The sequence below is a fragment of the Buteo buteo genome, chromosome 6 (genome assembly GCF_964188355.1).
Source record: "Buteo buteo chromosome 6, bButBut1.hap1.1, whole genome shotgun sequence".
Taxonomy (NCBI): domain Eukaryota; kingdom Metazoa; phylum Chordata; class Aves; order Accipitriformes; family Accipitridae; genus Buteo; species Buteo buteo.
The window spans coordinates 25798864-25816690 of NC_134176.1; the positions used below are offsets into that span (position 1 = coordinate 25798864).

The window sequence follows — 17827 nt, forward strand, 5'->3', positions numbered from 1 at the left end:
CAGGCTTCATGTTAGGAGCCCTTCTCCAGCACTGCTGGCATGGGGTACAGGGCAGGTGTGAGAATGGACAAGGCTCACTGTCTCCTCACCTAACTCTTTTTTTTGCAGCTTCTGGCAGGAGCAGGAGGAGCAGGGACCTCACAGGACCCATTAGTACAGAATTTGCTACACATCCCCTTGCTACATCCAGACCTTGTTCACTCCATCTCAGCACTAAAATGCATTGGGGGAAAAAAGAGGAAATAAGATTTGGTCAGTCCAGGATGTCCTTAAGTGAACATGTGCTGTATGCTAACCTGGAGGGCTCTTCAATACACAGGTTGATCAATTTGTATTCCTGAGGAAAGAGGACCTAGGAATGCCTAAGAAGGGACTGCTGAGTCTGAAGGATGACAAATTAAGCCTACAGCACCCCTACTCTGTCAAAAAATGGGTGATCATATTGTTGGGACTTGCCTGCTGCTCTGGGCATTAAGAATTAATTTCTCAGCTCTCTAAAATGCACTTACTAAAGACAGCATTCACTTGAATTATCTTTGCCAGTCCCAGCAGGTGTGTCCTTGGTGTGTTACACTGAGGACTCAGAGATCAGCCACTGCTCTGGCAAGGTCAGCCTATTGTTAGCTTCTCCTCTAGTAAAGAGTGAGTGAGCTCCCACTTCTGTTTTCATTTGTTTTAATTCCTAGAAACAAAGGGTCAATATACACAGGGTTGCACAGAAGACAGGAAAGTCCCTAGAAGCTGGGTTGTATGAGCAATTACACCCAGCAAGGATAAAGCAAATTCAGGAATTTATCTATATGGGAGGCAAGGCAGAAAGCAGGCCTAGGCAGCACAGGTGCTAATCTAAGTGCTCAGCTTTAAATGCTGTCTCTGACCCATGGGAGCTAAGGCCTGGCCCAAAGGTAGTCTGCATTCCTACCATTTTAGGAATCAGCTGTTTGCATGCAAGCACATACACGCAGGCTCTGCATGTTTACTCCATGTCACAAATACACTAAGAAAAATAACTTTTATTAAAAGAATGTGAAGGTTGAATGTGAAAGTTACAGTAGAAAAATACACTTGCCCTATTCTAGCTTTCTTCTGTGTGTATTGTGAGAGGCTTTAGTTACATGAAAAATGAGATCTCATGCTTTACTTTCATGTGTTTCAATATGAATAACAAAGCAGGATTTTTGTGGATTATGCTCTTACATAGCTGCACTAGGAGAAACCAGTGCAGTCAGAATGGCTTTTCCCATCCAGCTGAGAACATGCTTTGGCCTGCGCCTCCTGACCCTTACCTTGTTTTCTTTACTCCACAGTGCTGGAAACAGAACCGCAAAGCAGCTGATGAGTGTTGGTTGTTCTGCTCTGTCTTTGCTCAGTGTTCCTCCACTCCTGATAGAGACTGTCCCATAAGGCTTACCCTGGGCTTAGTCCTGAAAGCATAGTGAGCAACATCAGCAGAAAGTGCTTCTGTTGCACGTGAAGAACTTGACAGCACCAAGGCTCAAGTCCTGCAGTGTCTCTGCTCATAGCATGGGCCAGATGAACGTCCTGGTGTGGCACTCACCCTGTCACAACCACTACCTTAGCACTTCAGCCTCTCTGAGGAGCCCTTCTCCCTGATTAATCCTGTGACCTTCCTGGTAGACAGGAGGCAGGTTCTTTAACAAGAGTTGATTACATCACCAAAAGCCACTGTCCCACAATCGAGAGAGGCCAGTCTTGGCCATCTGCCCATCCTGGTTCAGTGGCAAAGTGAAGGCAGCAATTAGAGCTAAAAAAGCAATATATGAGAAATTGGAAAAGGGAACTAGATAGCAATTTATATGAATCAGAAGTTATGAAGTGTAGAAAATCGATAAGGGAAGTGAAGGACATCGGAGGAAAATCCATGGCTGGAAGGGCTAAGGACAATAAAGAAGTTTTACAAATATTTAAGAAATAGAAGAAAAATGACCATTTGTAGTGGGGCTCTTTTCACCTGGAGATGATTAAATTATTACTAGCAGTGCACAGGAGACAGAAATCCTCAGTGAGTATTTCTGTCCTGTTTAGAAAAAAGCAGCATTAGGTACCTGTGTTATATGAAGATGATGAAGACTTCTCAGTCTGTTGTTTATGCAAGAAGATGTTAGACATCTGTTAGGGATAAACTTCACAGAAATCAACAGAGCTAGATAACTTGGCTTTAAGAGTTCTAAAATTGCTGGCTGAGGCCCATCTAGGGCAGATTAATGATCAACAAGTCTTGGTATTTTTGAGAAATTCAAGATGACTGGAAAAGTTCTAATGATGCACATATTTTCCTAGGTCTTGTCTGATAATTTCCATGCTAGCCTGATGTGAACCAGGGCAAAATAAAGGAAAAAAACTGTGACGTTCAATTAAGACTTATAAGATGGTATTTAAAAGACGTGTAGATGTGGTACTTAGGGACATGGTTTAGTGGTGGACTTGGCATTGTTAGGTTAATGGCTGGACTCGATGATCTCAAAGGTTTTTTGCAACCTAAATGATTCTATGATTCTATTGCCAGTCAACACAATACTTTGGAATAGAGGTCTTGTCAAACAAACCTCATTTCATTCTCTGATGAGATTACAAGTTTGGTTGATAAAGTTAACTGCATAGATATAATAGACTTAGGCTTTTATAAGGCACTTGGCTTAGCACCACAGGACATTCTCATTAAAAAATTAGCACTATGCAATATCAATAAAGCACACTTTCAATTGATTAGTAACTGGCTAGATGACAGATCTCAAAGTAGCTATCAGTGGTGAATCATCCCTGAAGGAGTTTTCTTGTGGAAATCCACAGGGATCGGTAAAAAACCAGACGCTACTCAACATTTTTATCAATGAGCTGTAAGTAATTTCTTTCTTTTTTTCTTTTAAATTGCTGTTGCTAAGAAGTATGGACGGCAATGAGGAACAGAATGGTGTAAAATGGTGAGGATAGGGCAGTCTCACAGCATTCTGGACCACTTGGTTATTCTTGAAGTAATATATCTATGGCCAAGGAATGCAACTATGGAACAGGAACTTTATCGTGTCAAGCTGTCAGGTGTAAAAAGACCTGGCGTCATAGGACACAGCTCAACAAAGACTGGTATCTGGAGGCTGAACTCAGGCAAACTGACGTTAAAGATATGGTACCTTTTTGGTGCCTTTTTTTTTTAAACTGAGAGAATGATTAATTATTAGAGTTGGCTACCACAAAAGATGTAGATTCCCCCTCTTTTAATCCCCTCAGCTTCACATGAGGTGTCTTTCTGGAAGGTGGCTTTAGCCAAACACAGATACTGGACTTATTGCTAGGCTGCAAGGGTGAATTCTGTGACCTGCACGACGACGCAGCTCAGCAAGGAGATCTGATGTGAGACAATGAGACTCAAGGGATGTAGAGGGAGCCCTCGTCACACAGTAGCTTTAGCAGTTTCCCTTTCGGAAGGGACTCCTGAGCAAATATGTGTCTGGCTTTTGTGCAACATCAGGACAACACACAGCACCTATTGTGTCTCCCACAGCCGGCTGCACAGACTGAGATGGAAGGCACTGAGCTGAGGGCCCTGGCCTTTCTCATCCTCTTCAGAAGAAGAAACAGAACATGCAACATCAGGCTTCTGCCAGCACGTCTTACCCTTTACCATCCAGATCCACACTGTGTCCCATTTAAAGGGGTACTCAGTGTCTGTGGTCACTGAACATCTCCAGGACGGGACCAGGCAGCCCCAACTCCACAGCTTTTTGTGGGATTTGAAATTGGGACCAGGGTTTCTCTGTTTGCTGTAACTGACCAACACTACTGAGGTGGATGCAGGCATGGTGCACCTCCCCTTTTCTGAACTCACGGCACTGGAGTCGGCTTGTTAGTGGAGAAGGGCTCCACAGCCTTTCTTTTACTGCCAGAAACCAGCAGCCAGCCCATCCCTGCCTGGTTCCACTCCCTAATACAGGGCCAGAGCACAGCTGGGGCTCTAGCAGCAGCAAGCCTCATTTCTCCCTGCTCTCCAGCTTAGGTCCTGCTCTGTGGACAGAGAAGAGCTTTGAGGATGTTGCATGACACAGGCACAGCACAGTCTCGGGCAGTAGGCTCTAGTTTCCTCCCGTACCAGATAACAGCGTGGGCCTTGACTCCCGGATTGCGAGGCTGGCTGGGCCAGGGCTGTACCTGAGTTGGCAAGGGCCAGAGCTTTGAGCGTGACAAACTCCTCCTTTTCCACCTTGAGCTTCTTGTAGCGGCGCACCAGTTGTAGGATGGCCAGGTAGAGCTCCAGCAGCCCTGTCAGACGAGAGTGCTCTTCATCCATGATGTAGTCCTCAGCATAGACAAGCTTGTCCTCATATGGCAGGGAGCGGTACACAATGCCCAGGATGAGGATTTCCATCCAGGCGCTCTGCAAGAGGCTCATCTGGTCCCCAAGAGAGAGGTTGGAGAACCCTGACAGGGCAAAAGACAAGCAGGGTCAAATGGGTGTGCAGCAAAGCTTCTAGGAGCCTGGGGTCCTTAGTTTCCCTGCGATTCACCCCAAGCACTCTCCCCCATTGGCCTGCTGCTTTCAAAAAAAAAAAAAAAAAAAGCCTACTGAAGTGACCCTGCCTTTGTGGCAATCAGCACACATGGACCTTACCCTTCTCTTTGCTCCCATGCCCACCCACAGCCTCAAACAGGAGCTCTGACTGCATTTAGGGCAACCCAAGGTGATGATAACCTCTTTTCAATGATCTCTGCTTCTTCTATAGCAACAACTGTTTTGTACCACATTGTCCTGCTCAGTGTTCCTCTGTAGCTTTGTGCTGCGGCCTACTTAGTCTGCCCCAGCTGACCAAAGAGCAGAGAAGAGCTCCAGATGGCAGAAAAGAGGGCTTCTGATGGGGTAGGAGGGAACGACACAGGCCTGAATTACAAGCATACCACAGTCTCTCATTTTGGCCAATATGAGAAAAGATCCCGCCACAACAGAGCACCAAAATGTATTCAAAAGCTGAATACGTTTGTGAACAGAATCCTCTTCTATTCCTCATCACTCCCTGAGCTCCACACCATCAGCTTTCTGCACCTCACAGCCAACAAACCTACCCAGTGTCAAAAATACCTTTATGGTGCCATACAAGTACCTAAATCACAGCCAAACCCAGTAGCAATGGAACCAGCACCCAGCAGTGAGCCAAGTCATTCTCCTCAAATACAGAAAGAGCAATCATCATCTGGAGATAGACCCTGACAGCCCCAGAATCCACTTGAGAAAGTGGATAGGCCAAACCACAGAGGGACTGTCTGCCTTGAGGGGAAAAAAATAAAGTGCATGGGAAGGAAAGCTGTGTCTGTTACGTCCTCTGTACCAGGTACCCTTGAAGGCCAGCCCATGAAAGATCCTGGGAGATGGGCACTGTGCAACAGCCATTACAGACAGGGATGCCACACACAGTTTGTTGGTCCCACATAGGCAGCTCCTGCCCAGCACTGACAGGCAGGGACTCTGCTTTTTGGTAGCTCCTTGCACCTAAAGGGTCCCAGGGCTGTGAGAGAATGGGACACCCAGGCACCCCTCAGCTGGGGGAGCGATGCTCCACCAGCCTCCCCTGCCAGTTTTCTCCCCAGATGCTTATTAAGCCTCAGGGCTTACCAAGAGGCCTGTGAGCTCATTAGCCTCTGTGCAGAAGCCTCCCAGCCCTGCTGGCTGTGTGCTAGGCTCAGCGGGACTCCTTTATCCCACAGCCCTCCCTGCTCGCAGTTCTTGGCCCCGCATCAGGGCCTAGGTAGCCAGCCACCATGATGATCATTTGATTTCTCTTGTTATCAAGTTGGCAATTAACAAAAGAGCTGATGATTGCTATATTGACTGACTGTGGGTTCTCTTTTTCTATCTGCACTATCTCAGCTGGGGAAGGGAAGGCAGAAGGGTGGGTTAGTGGTATTTATTTATCACTACGCCATGTTTTGTGTTTGTGTTGCCAGGGGAAGCAAAGGGTGATAATGGCCTGGCAGCCCTTGGACATCCAATTTCCCTTATCAGGCCACTGAATAGAAAAGAGGCCCCAGGCCACATTAATTAACAGATACCAATCAGCTGTCACGTGTTGTGTGTGCAAGGTCTGAGGGGAGCAGTGGGTGGGAGGGAAGAATCAATAAACCATTGGGGAGGAGTGCCAGAGGGAACAGCTAAAGAGGAGTCCAGGCTACTGGAGAGAAGAGCTACAAATCCAGCTCTGTGACTGTGAGACTGATTCCCGTACAGCACAGCCTGTGCTCCACGTAGCCCTGCACCTGGTGAATCCCACCCCTTGTTCAGGCTGTGACTACTTCAGGGGTGACTCGTCCTTTGCCTCACCCTTCTGCCCCTTACCTCCTGCAGTCAAGTACTGTGCTGCTCCTGAATGCAGCCCTCCTGACTGAGTCCAAGTGCAGGCTGATGCAGCTCAAAGGCTTGGGATCCCGTCTCCCCAGGTCTGTTTGCTGCACAGGGAACTGATGAGATTAGCCCTGAGACAGGGATAATGGTGATGTTCACAGCTACTGTCATGGTCTCTAGCACCCAGAATCTCTCCTTTGGTCACCCTTCTCCTAGCTCTGACCATGGAGAACAGCCCTGCATTTAGGCTGCTGCCTTAAGTCCAGTTTCTGGGTCAGTCACATGGCCTTTCTGCATCTTCATTCCCCATCTGGATTACAAAAGGGGTTATGCCATCGCCTCACTGCAGTCTGCCAATGAAATTTGTTAAAGATTGAGAAACAGTCATAGAGTAGAGCAAGAGGATCCAGGACAGACAGGGCTCACGCTTTTCTGCTAGAGAATAAAATAGAAAAATTGACTTAACCCTAGCAGTAGACTAGCATCCAGCATCTCTGTTAATCACTCTTTCCCAGAGGCAGTCATGCCAGGTGGGAACTGCACAGCAGAGACCATGCTTTACCCTGTGCCAAGGAGAACAGAAGAGCCAGCTGCAATTGCCTTACCCACCTAGGAAAGCCCCTTGCCAGAAGCACTCCCAGGTAGCCAACAACTCCAGCTCCAGCAGGCGAGTATAAGGGAGGGAGCGCTGCAGTGCCAAGCCTGGACTTGAAATGTCTGACAGAATCAGGACCCTTTTCCTGCAGTGTTTACACATGTAGAATGCAAGGGCTAGAGGACTGTGCCTCTATCGTTGCAGTCTGCACAGACAAGGGAAGATCATGTAACCCGGGGTCTCCCATGCTATAAAACTTGAGATCAGGAACAGTAAATGCTAATTTCACCTGGCCAAAATCATAGGCTTGCTTTTATAGGAGAACCTCTAGTTGTGAAATTCAACTGCCTTGCCATCTTACAGCTCCCAGAAATTGCTAGAATCCAGCCCTTTTGCATTCCTGAGCTGTCTGATTGCACAGCATCCAGAAAGTGCCCTTAGTGATCTGTTTCTTGCTGCTTTTCTCAGGTCTGATCCTAAAAAGTGCTGAACGCTCCACTGCCATCCCTAGGCTCCCCAAAGAGGGGCCTCTGTCTCTAGCACAGAGCTGCATGCATGTTTCCCTCATTCCCAGGTGCAGGTTGAGAAAAGCTGCTTTATTTGCAATAGCTGATGTGACATTCAGGTTTTTTATTTTTTGTGATTTTTTTTTTTTTTATTTCAGTGGTTTGGCAGTGGGAGCTCCCAGAATTAAAAAAAAAAAAAAAGTCACATAATTTGTGGCAAGTGGAGTTCATAATCTGTTAATTTATTATCATTTCTGTCATCCTGGAGGGCCATTAGCAGAGGTAATAAAGGGAGATGTAATTATAGGATCTGAGGCCACTCCAGACACAGCTGCTGTCACTCCACTTGCCATATTTCATTCTGTGCTAGTACTATCGTCTTCCTAGTGAGAACAGCACAACAGCTACCCTGGGAGAACCTTCATCGTCACCCCTCGAGAGAAGTCTTGTCTCCCTGCATCAAGGCACGCAGAAAAGGTAGATGTTCAAAGACAATTAGCACAGGGGGGAGGGTGAGTAGCGGGGAGGGGGGCCCATACAAAAGGGGACAACTCCACATTGGCTAAGCCTGGCTTTTGAGCTAGTGGCTAATAAGGCTATTGAGCTAATAACATTTGCTAAACACCATTAAATCATGCTTTCTTGTTATCATAGGAGAGTGTCTTTAAGCTTAACTGGTTTTATTTGCTAACACAGTGGGGCAGAAGTTTGTGCTGACACCTGGGATCCTGAAGGGTTGGTATGACTTCAACGTCACACTGTTCTTTACTAATTCCAGTGCGAATACAAGGCAGGAATATGTGACTTTTGTTCCTTTCTCCACCCCTCTCTGTCCAAGAATTCATGCACACAGGAAGCAATGTCCTGTTTTGCTCAAAATCCTTGGAAGGCAGAAATACTGGGCATGGATAATGTAGACACCTGGCAGCTCCTGGCCCTGCCCTGCCCTGCCCCCTTGCTGCCTAACTCAGTATGTTTCGTACTTGTTTCAGAACTGTGGGGTATTTGTTCCATTTTTATGAACTGTCTTTTATTATGTGTAACAACCCCTGAGCTCTCTCCTGTGCACACAGTCCTGTTATAATACTGCTGCTGGTCTGAACTGTGCCAGGCTGATGGCTGTTATCGTGTTGCAGGGCCTTTGATAGGAAAGGAAAATACACAGAGAAAATTGAGATGATGGCAGGTATGTCCTGCCTTTCATAAAGGAGAGAAAGAACCCCTTTCACAGCGCAGGAGTAGTCTCTACTATACTCCTGTTCTGGGATAATATCACCATGGCAGACTGAAAAACTCTGTAGGAACTCAGAGCTGAGCATTCCACGCTCATCCCACAGCCGCAAGCTAGGAAACTACAGCAGGGCACCCTGTGCGAACAGAAATAACCAAGGTTAGAAGAACATACAATGGCACCTCACTGGGCAGCCGTAGCAGCTAATTGCATTGCATTAAAACCATTCCTGTTAACACCCCAAGTACTGGGTTAGTAGAGCAATCCAGGCTGAGTTCCCTAATCGCCACTGTAACCCCACTTGTGATGAATCAGCCCCAGATGGATTCCAGCACTAGTGATGGGTCTAATCCCTGCAGATACTGCAGTTCTTGTGTAAGAAGGGCACCACTGAGATTAACCTCTACTCAGAAACACTGTCCTGAAAAAGTTTCTCCAGACTTCATAGTCCCACCACGTAACAGTTCATATACCATATAGCCAAGAAAACCACTAACCCTTGAGTCACAGGGGAAATACTCCCTCTGAAAAAAGCGAAGCAGCCACCAAAAAGCAAAAAGAGGAGCTACAAAGAGAAACAAAATACATGGGAGAACTAAACTGTCTGATCACTTATGCTAGGATGCCTCACCAAACAAGGAAGAGCTTAAAGCCAAGAAGCAAAGCAAAAGAACACAGACCCATGCAGTGGGAGACACAGAAAACGTGCAGTATGGGTTAAATACTGTGGCTGAGTCTCAGATATTCTCCTGACACAAGGAAGGGGGACAGAAGGCAAGAGATAGCTGTACTGAGCTGTTCATACTGAGCATCTGAAGCTGTCTTTGGAAAGCAGCCACATAAACCCCAAGGACATCCCCTAATTTCCCTGGCCAACCTTCTCCACACCCAAATCCAATCTATCTTTTTTTGGCGGGGGGGAACTAGAGACCAGGCACTTTCCGAGACCAGGCACTTTCCCTTGCCAGGCCAAATCTTTGTCCCCACAACCCCCTTGAGGGCCATGGCTGCTCCTTCAGCCTGGGTCCATCCTACCTGCAGGTGTGAGACAGTTGCTACATCACTCAGTCATACAGGCACTCATTGGATATAGTCAGTGAGCTTTCTGAGGCCGGTCACATTGCCCATAAGTTGTTATTTGTCAGCATGGAAGCCTGGAGATTCACTGACAATAGTATGTCCATCCCAAAGGGACTTGTTCTGTGATGAATCCAGTATGACAAAAGCTTTCCTGAGTCTGGGCAAGAATGCCCACTACAGAGAGGGTGGCTACCTGCCTTGCCATTAGCAGTAAAGTCCAGTCACTGCCATAACACTTATTCATCTACAAACACAACAGACCTAGGTCATGTTGATGCAGTGCAAAATCACTGAAGTCCACCGTACCATTCCAAGGGCTGTTTCCCAAGCGTTTTTGCAGTACCACTCGATGCCAGGTAAAACCAAGAACTTTTATCGTATCATCTCAAGGCCTTCTGCGTAATCTCAGGACACACACACACCCCCCATCATCAATTTTTGCACCTATACCATAGGCTATATTGGAGTTTGTTACCAATGAGAGCCCACCACAAGCAGTTTTCTGTGACAGTAATTTCCACCCATCACTATATGTAAAAATCCTGGTTGAAGACAAAACTGATAAGCACAGTGATAAATAATAGCTCCCTTTGCTGTTCATGCTTACACCCTTGTAATTCCCCCTGTTTACCTGGGATGTGCTTTGCCCAGCCAATGATCACCACCAGTTCCCTGTCTGCCAGGTCACAGAGGGTTGTCAGGGCTTTGATGTCACTCTCTGGCATGGTTGGATCAGGCATGGCATAAATCTTCTCTGGCTCAGCGACCAGCAAGTGGGAGACGATCTTAGTCACTGCACATTTCAAAGGAGAAGTTGTTGTATCTCACATGACATAAGGTGTCGTAACAGCCATTTCTAGAAGGACCTTGCTGGGACGAGACATGACTATAGAGTCCATAGGACCTCAGAAATGGTTTTGGTCACAACAGAAGACTATTGCAGCTATACAAGCTGTAGTGATCTGCCTATGCCAAACCAGCTCTGTACAGGGATGACAAAAGCAGGAAGTTACTGTAAGGTTGTCAGCCATTGTCTCAGATAGGTCCAGCAAGGGGAGGAAGAGGCACGAATAATCAGCTGGTGGGATGTAGAAAAGTTTAGAGAAATGGGTAGTATGGAAGAGAGAAATCAGCATGGGACTAGTTTTGTTAACATAGCATGGTTACAGGAAAAGATCAGAATATCACTAAATGGATTTACATAATCTCCTACAAAAGGTCTGGTATTTAACCCTAGGTACAATGAACACAGCACCTGGGCTGTACCTTAGGCATACCTAACCTACCCCTGCACTAGGTTCATAAGAAAAATAATCCTAGTGCTGATTTGGGTGACTGATATGGGAATCAGAAGTGACAACCGTTCCATTTTATGTTTTGGGAGACCAATAAAAAGAAACTTAGTGGTTGCTCAGAGGACCATAATTCAAGACCAATACATACGTGGCTTTTTAGCTGGGGGAGGGATCTGTAAGCTCAGGTAAGTGCTACTCTCAGAATCCAGTCTCCTCTTGTATTTCTGACGGCCTCCACGGACTCGATCCAGACGAACACCTGCAAGTAAAACAATAGAAATCCTCATGATTCCTAAGTGCCACAGGGAACCTGGGCAAGCAGATGCTAAAATTTGCCAAGTAAGACGTTCCCCACACTCCAGGGAGCTTCCCTCTCCCAAATACTTGAGATCTCAGCTGAACCCAGCAATCCCAATAATACCAGCTAGACTGCCTCCAGCTCTAACCATGCTGCTGTGAGCTTTACTTTATTCAAAACATTAATGAAGACAGAAATTAACCCATTCAAACTCTTCAATCACCATCAATCTGATGGGCAAATGAAAAGCTTCAGACCTCAATGCCCTCTGGATGATCTTGCTTTTAAAAAGAAAGACTTTAAATGCCAATCAAACCTGCAGTTATAAAAATAAGCTTTTAGATTGTACTTAAAAATGAGAAGTTAAATGTTCTGTGATCTCTCACTGTTTATATTTGAAAAAAGTGACATATAGCAAATTGATTATGAACTATCAATTCAACAAAGATGTTTCACCCTTGATCAAGTAAGGCAACTGTAATAAAAGTAGAACCCAAATAAATAGAAACAACCTCTACTACAATAAAGCAATGATAAAGCTGAAGTAGGGAGACACTGAAGAATTTGTTGCAGCTCTTTCAAAATACAGTGAATCAAACTGCAAATAGCACATTGAAAACAGCTCCCAGTGACTGGGAAGCACCAGTTACTGTCACTGTGCAAAAAACCATAGCAGCATCAATAGACCAGGACCAGCAGCTGAACTGCTGTATTAGTACAAAATACAGTGTTAAAAACAAATCATGAAAAAAGGCATAGATATTTATCCAATTCTCAGTTACTTCTGGCCAGCCATATGGTCTCTGGTAATCAGTTCTTATGAAATTGGGGTAACTCAGTCTTGCTGGGAGAAGCAGCTATTGCAAAAAAAAAAAAAATCTTTCAAGGTAAAAGTAGGAGCATTTAAACAGAATAAAAAATTGAATTTACACTATACAAGTACTTCCTTAGGAAAACACATAAGTTTATCTAGTCTGATCACAGGAACCAATTATGTGATACACTTACTAATCATATTGGGCCATTAATATTTTGCAATCAATCCACTACATAAACACAAACAACTAAAAGCAAACACTCCAAATCAACTTTGAAGTGATGCTTTTTGAACAACTTGTACACCTGAAAAAACCTGCAGTCTGCTGACAAATATTCTGCCCTAGAAAGAGGCACATGTCTGTCACTTGTGCGTTTCAATGCCACCACACCAGCCCCACTTGCACCACATGAAACCATTACTTGCCACAACATCTAGATCCTGATACTCTTTATGGCTGCAGCACCCAAACCAGCTTGACTGACAGACAGTACCAACAGCCTCCCAACAGCAAGAATAACCAACACCAACCAGGCCAACAGCACTCAGTTATACAGTCTAACAGCAAAATCTCTCTGGCAGTAGCAACACCCACATGGAGGTCTAGGTTGCATTACCTGTAAGCCATGGTGTGTGGGGACAGAGGCTCATAGGCATGATGTTATTAATGTTATATAGCTGCTTCCTTTTAAGAGTCCTGCTGCTCCCATTGAGCAGGAGAAGCAGGAATGAGCAGGCCTGGAGCTCTCCAGAGCAAAGGAAATGCTGCTGCAAGTGGCTGCTATGGGAGGATGGCAGACACTGAAGATGGAGAGAAAGACACGAAGCTGAATACGTGAACTCAGATCACACTGAGTAATTTCCTTCCCCTGCCCCATTTTCTATTTCTGACTCTGTGTGGAGAATTCACTGACATCCCTAAGCACAAGTACTACCTTTCTCCTCCATTACATGGTACTGTTTCTGAAAATGTTGCCCATTGCTTCTTTTACCTCCATTCACAGCAGCAGATAGCCTGTGGGCAAGACTCCTTCCTGGGAGCGCCAACACGTTCCACAGAGTGATTTCAGAAAGGGCAGCCAGGGAATCCCAAACGAGATTATCTAGGGAGATCCACGAGGAACAGCACTAATAAAGTCCTGCATGAAGTAGGAAACTTTCCTTTCCATCTATGATTTCTTTCCCTTCAATAAATGTGCCCTGGTTTCCTAAGAAAGAAGACATCTGTTCCAGACTCTGCTGAATGCATGACACCTACCTATAAGCCAGGAGAAGAGGGAGAGACACAAATTTCAGGAACTGCCAGTAAACCAAGTAACCAGGTGTGAAAATTAAAAGGGTCGGGAATACACTGTTCAAAGATTATGGAGGAATCCAGAACAGGCTGCAGGACTTCAGGCCTGAATCACAGCTCCCTAAGACCCTCACAGAAGAAGGGTCATAGTGGGGCCCATTCCCTCACGCCAGTGAGCAGAATGTCATTGGTGCAGGGAGACGCCATTCTCAGCCCAGGAGAAACCAACACACAGCCCTCAGGATGCTTTTGCCATGCAGTTTGATAAGCAGCAGAGAGGGGGCACTAGGAGGGATAGGGAGGAAATGGGGGAAGGAGCTCGTTTCCTTCTCCCAAGGAGAAGCATGCCATACTCCAGTGCTTGGCAGACGGATGGCTGCACGGGTTGCAGCTGTGCTAGGGACCCTCAATCAGATTATAAGGACACAAAGGACTTAAGTGCATTAAAAAAAGATAAGAGAGACGCAGAGAGATTTACCCTCCATCCCTCCTTCCCTCACTGAGCAGATAGAGGTCTGTTTGCCCAAGGACTTTGGCTCGTTAATTTTGAACAAGTGTTTGTCCTCCTCTTGTTCCCCATCCTGTGCGACACTCCTTGAGGCAAATGTTTTCAATCAGCATTTGCAGAGCCACTATTCTATCCTGTTGTCATCGCTCCAGCCGCAGAGCTGGTGGATAGGCTGACCCCTACATAGCACATCCCAGCACCAGCTGCTGAGTGCAGTGACCTGCAGGTGCTACAGCAAACACAAGCATTTCAACCCCGAGTCCCTGACTGTGACACTCCAGACACAAGCATCATGGCAAAATCCCTTCCCCAAAGATCTGACAGCCTAATGGGTCATATCTAGATGGAAGGAAAGGGCATGACCAAATATCAGGACCTGGTACTGAGTCGTGGTATTCAGGTGGCTTGTTAATGCCTGCTGTTATACTTTCATTGCCTCAGTGGTTGATTTTAAGATAGGCAGGCTGGTTACAATGCAGCTCTGAAAGGGACACTAAAGGACATTAAAATGGAGTGGGGAGGTGCAGTGGGTAAGCTCAGAGAAGCAGCATGAAGGAAAGTACTGAGCAGAGAAGAAATGGAGGGAGATGTAAAATGAGATATGAGTGGAAGTGAGACAGTGCAAGAAGGGAGATGAGAGGGCTGGAGCAAGGGTGAGTGGTACATACACTGTAATCCTAAGGGCGGACTTCACACCAAACATGCAGCCACCTGAGCTTTAACTACAAGGTGCAGCAGCCACTTACAAGATGCAGCTGGTCTGTACTGAAGACCCTTACATAGGATTTGGTGCCACTCTGACAATAAGACAGCAGCAAGAAAAAGCAGTTGCCTTCCGGCTCCTGCACAAACCTATTTCTCACATGGATCACAACTGGCCAGTTCCCAGGAGAGAAGGCACTCGTCCTACAAAACTGTCACCACCATAGCATTCCTGGACCCCTTTTCTTGACAGTATCAGCAAGGAGGGGCTGCTAGAGCAGTACAGAAGGGAGGGTTTACATATACTATGTGAGATGCAACAGTATAGGGCAAAGTTTGGGAGGTACCACCCCTTGATAACTTACCTTTCTGGCACCTGCTTCTTCACAAATGAAGGCTATCTGTGCTGGAAACATCCCCTCTCCTCCCACTCCCCTGTGTTGCAAGGAAGCACTGCTGTTCATTGAATCTTGCTATCTTTTGAGGGATCCTGAGTAAGAGTCCTGGCACCCGTCTGACCTAGGTGTGGAGCTCACCCCGGTGTCCACCATAGGGATTGTGTCCCAGCTCACCGGCAGCATGCTCTCAGCTCCCCAGCCTGCCTGACCCCCCTCTGACCTAGCAGGGAGGAGGGCAGGGCCAGGAGTTGGGCAGGACTTTTCGGCTCAGCATCCTGCCTGGGGTAGGGATGTCAGTTTTCTAAGCATCCTGTGGGTGCCACTCGTGTTCCAAGCGCTCTTGCAGAGAGGTCTGTGCCAGCACCAGGCCTCTGCAGTGGGAGAGCTGATCTGCTGATCTGTTCAAGCTCCCTGCATTTCTCTGACATGTCCCTCGGAGAGACGTCTGCCCGACAACTTTGGGATCAGATGTCCCCTTGCTGACTTGATAACATCAGGCTTTGGGCTTTTTTTCTTAATGGAAGTAAAATAATTCCAGCTTTTTTTAAAGCTGGACCCAGGCCGAGCCTGTCGGAAGTAAAAATAGCCAAGTACGCAGAGGCGACAGCACACAGTCAGGTTTAGTTTCTGTTTTATTTTCTGGGGACTAAAAATACTCCTAAAAGCTCTGTGAAGCTAAGCCCTGGCCAGTGGGAAATGCAGTCTAGGCCCAGTATCAGCTGTCGTGTCAAATTACTAGCCTCACCTCACTTTCCATCGAGTCCAATCACATGCCCATGAATTGATAGGAACAGAAAGATCTATCTTGCCAAAAGAGCTAACGGAGGAGCCAAGCTACAGGGTTTGCACGGTACAATATGCGTCTAGACCAAGGAGGACACAACCAAAGGGAACACAGGGCAAGTGCTGGCCAGGGAGCAATGCTCACGGGGCTGCTTTTGCTGAGCTTCCCCGATACACCAGCCGGGTCCTGTGCTCACTGCCCACCTAATCCTTGAGCTGCGATTTCTGCATCAATGCAACCTGCTTGCTCTCCCAGGGGTGGTCTCCCAGCTGGGGTGGTGCTCTGTAGCTAACAGAGATGCCCCTGTCCCCAGGAGCTGCAGTCTAAAGTACATGGATTGGCACTGCCCAAGGAAGCTGGAAGGCATAGGCTAAGAGTAGAGAAGAAAGGAAGGGAGAAGGGTTGTGCCCAGGGTGTCTCCTACAGAATTTCCCTCTCCCTTTTTGCTCTGAACTTCAGGAGAGACAACAGGATGTGGCGATGGGATGAGTGAGCCAGGAGGAGGCCTATCAAGGAAACAGAGAGCAGCGATGACCATAAAAGTTAGGCTTGCCAAGATGGGGAAAGAAATAGACTATAGGGAAAGGCATCTCTATCTAATGAGAGTGGAGAGGCTGCAACCTGACTAGGTTCTCTTTTGTTACTCTGAGATTCCAGCATGGGAAGGGGAAAAGACTCCTTTATACCATTAGGTTTTATACTGCTGCAAAAAGAGGCCAGCCCCTGGAAAATCTCTTGGTAGATGACTGGTGCAATTACCCAACTAATTTGAAACACAGGAAAGCAACTTGAGGGTCACAGGTCAGCATGGTCAGAAAAACCCAGTGACTAGCATGGTGCAGGTCAGCGAGCCTGGGAATGACACTTGCAATGGGAGGGTGGGATACCAACCTGGGGCGCGAGGCAGTGGAGTTGAAAAATCCATCTCCTGTGTTACAAGGGCCTACAGAGATATTAGATCATTTCAAGTAGGATGTTGCAGCCTGCTCCACCTTTGATATTTTCAGGGATATGTTAGCTGTGTAGGAAAGTTCCTTTGCTGACTGTCTGGCTAAAGAGTCCCTGGACACAGGTTAGCCCTGTGATGCCTGATGATACCTGGTACCAGAGGCTGTCACTTGCCTTGGAGCAGTGACACAAGGCGTCCTCGCTCCTCAGACACAGAAACACAAGCAGCATGTCCCAGGTGATTGTCCGAAGCATACAGGATCTGGTGTAACCCACACAGCTTGCAAACCAACCCTTCTCTGCTAGTGCCAGCTGCATGACTGCCAGCTCTGCAGAGGCGTCTCTGCAGCATTAGCCATTGCTGTCTCTCAAATGTACAGCTTCCTTCCCATGCTGAGCCCCTCTCACCTTGACCCCCAATCACCCTGAAAAGTCAGGAATTAACAAGGGTTTCAAGGGCAGATGGGAATAAAGAATACCTCAGTACCTTGTTCAGCTCTCTGTAATAGCCCCCACACCCACACACTCACCCTGTGTTTGTGGTCCATGCACGTGTTCTCCTTTGCCTCCCTTCCCAACCCTCTAAACAGCCTGAAGCAGGACAGCAGCTCTATTGGCTACCCAATATTGGTTACCCGTGGCAGCAATGCCTGCATAACAGCAGGCTGAGGGGCACTGTGTGAAAGGAACAGTTGCAGGCACATGCCTGCCAGGAGAAGACCATGGATGCCTTTCACAAGAGGACCTAAAAGATGACAAAGCCCCAGCCTCGCTGACCTTTCAAGTGGTAGTGCTCAGAGCTAAATCCCCAAAGGGGTGTTTGCTGCCTAGAGGAACCTGCAGCCCTGGGTGTGGTTTAACTCACCCTACTTTAGGCTTTGATAGCTCCCTTCTGCATGTCTGGGCTCCCTTGACCAGCAACAGAGAGAAGCAGGCACCTCCACATTTATCTCACTGGCCAGACACTTACCTGAGGAGGAGTGATGACAGATATTTCTCCCTATTGACTACCAAGGGAACCCCTG

General features: G+C 46.9%; 1 protein-coding gene and 1 long non-coding RNA gene across 4 annotated transcripts in view; one reads left to right on the top strand and one right to left on the bottom strand.

Annotated features, from left to right (window-relative positions):
- The window catches only part of LOC142032050 (uncharacterized), a 33804-nt gene that overhangs the window by 13409 nt on the left and 2568 nt on the right, over positions 1 to 17827 (top strand). The window contains exon 3 of one of the 2 annotated variants that reach the window (XR_012650723.1): positions 1308 to 3514. The exons of the other annotated variant lie outside the window; for it this stretch is intronic. This is a non-coding gene — a long non-coding RNA (uncharacterized LOC142032050). Of the gene's footprint in view, positions 1 to 1307; positions 3515 to 17827 lie in introns of those variants that run through there. 2 annotated transcript variants of the gene reach the window in all.
- ESRRB (estrogen related receptor beta) overlaps positions 1 to 17827 on the bottom strand; it is a 134198-nt gene that overhangs the window by 6617 nt on the left and 109754 nt on the right. For both annotated transcript variants that reach the window (XM_075030122.1, XM_075030121.1), the window contains exons 4-6: positions 11202 to 11312; positions 10390 to 10551; positions 4165 to 4434 (exon numbers count right to left, since the gene is read on the bottom strand). In XM_075030122.1, coding sequence (XP_074886223.1) covers positions 4165 to 4434; positions 10390 to 10551; positions 11202 to 11312 — 543 coding nt within the window. The remainder of the gene's footprint in view (positions 1 to 4164; positions 4435 to 10389; positions 10552 to 11201; positions 11313 to 17827) is intronic.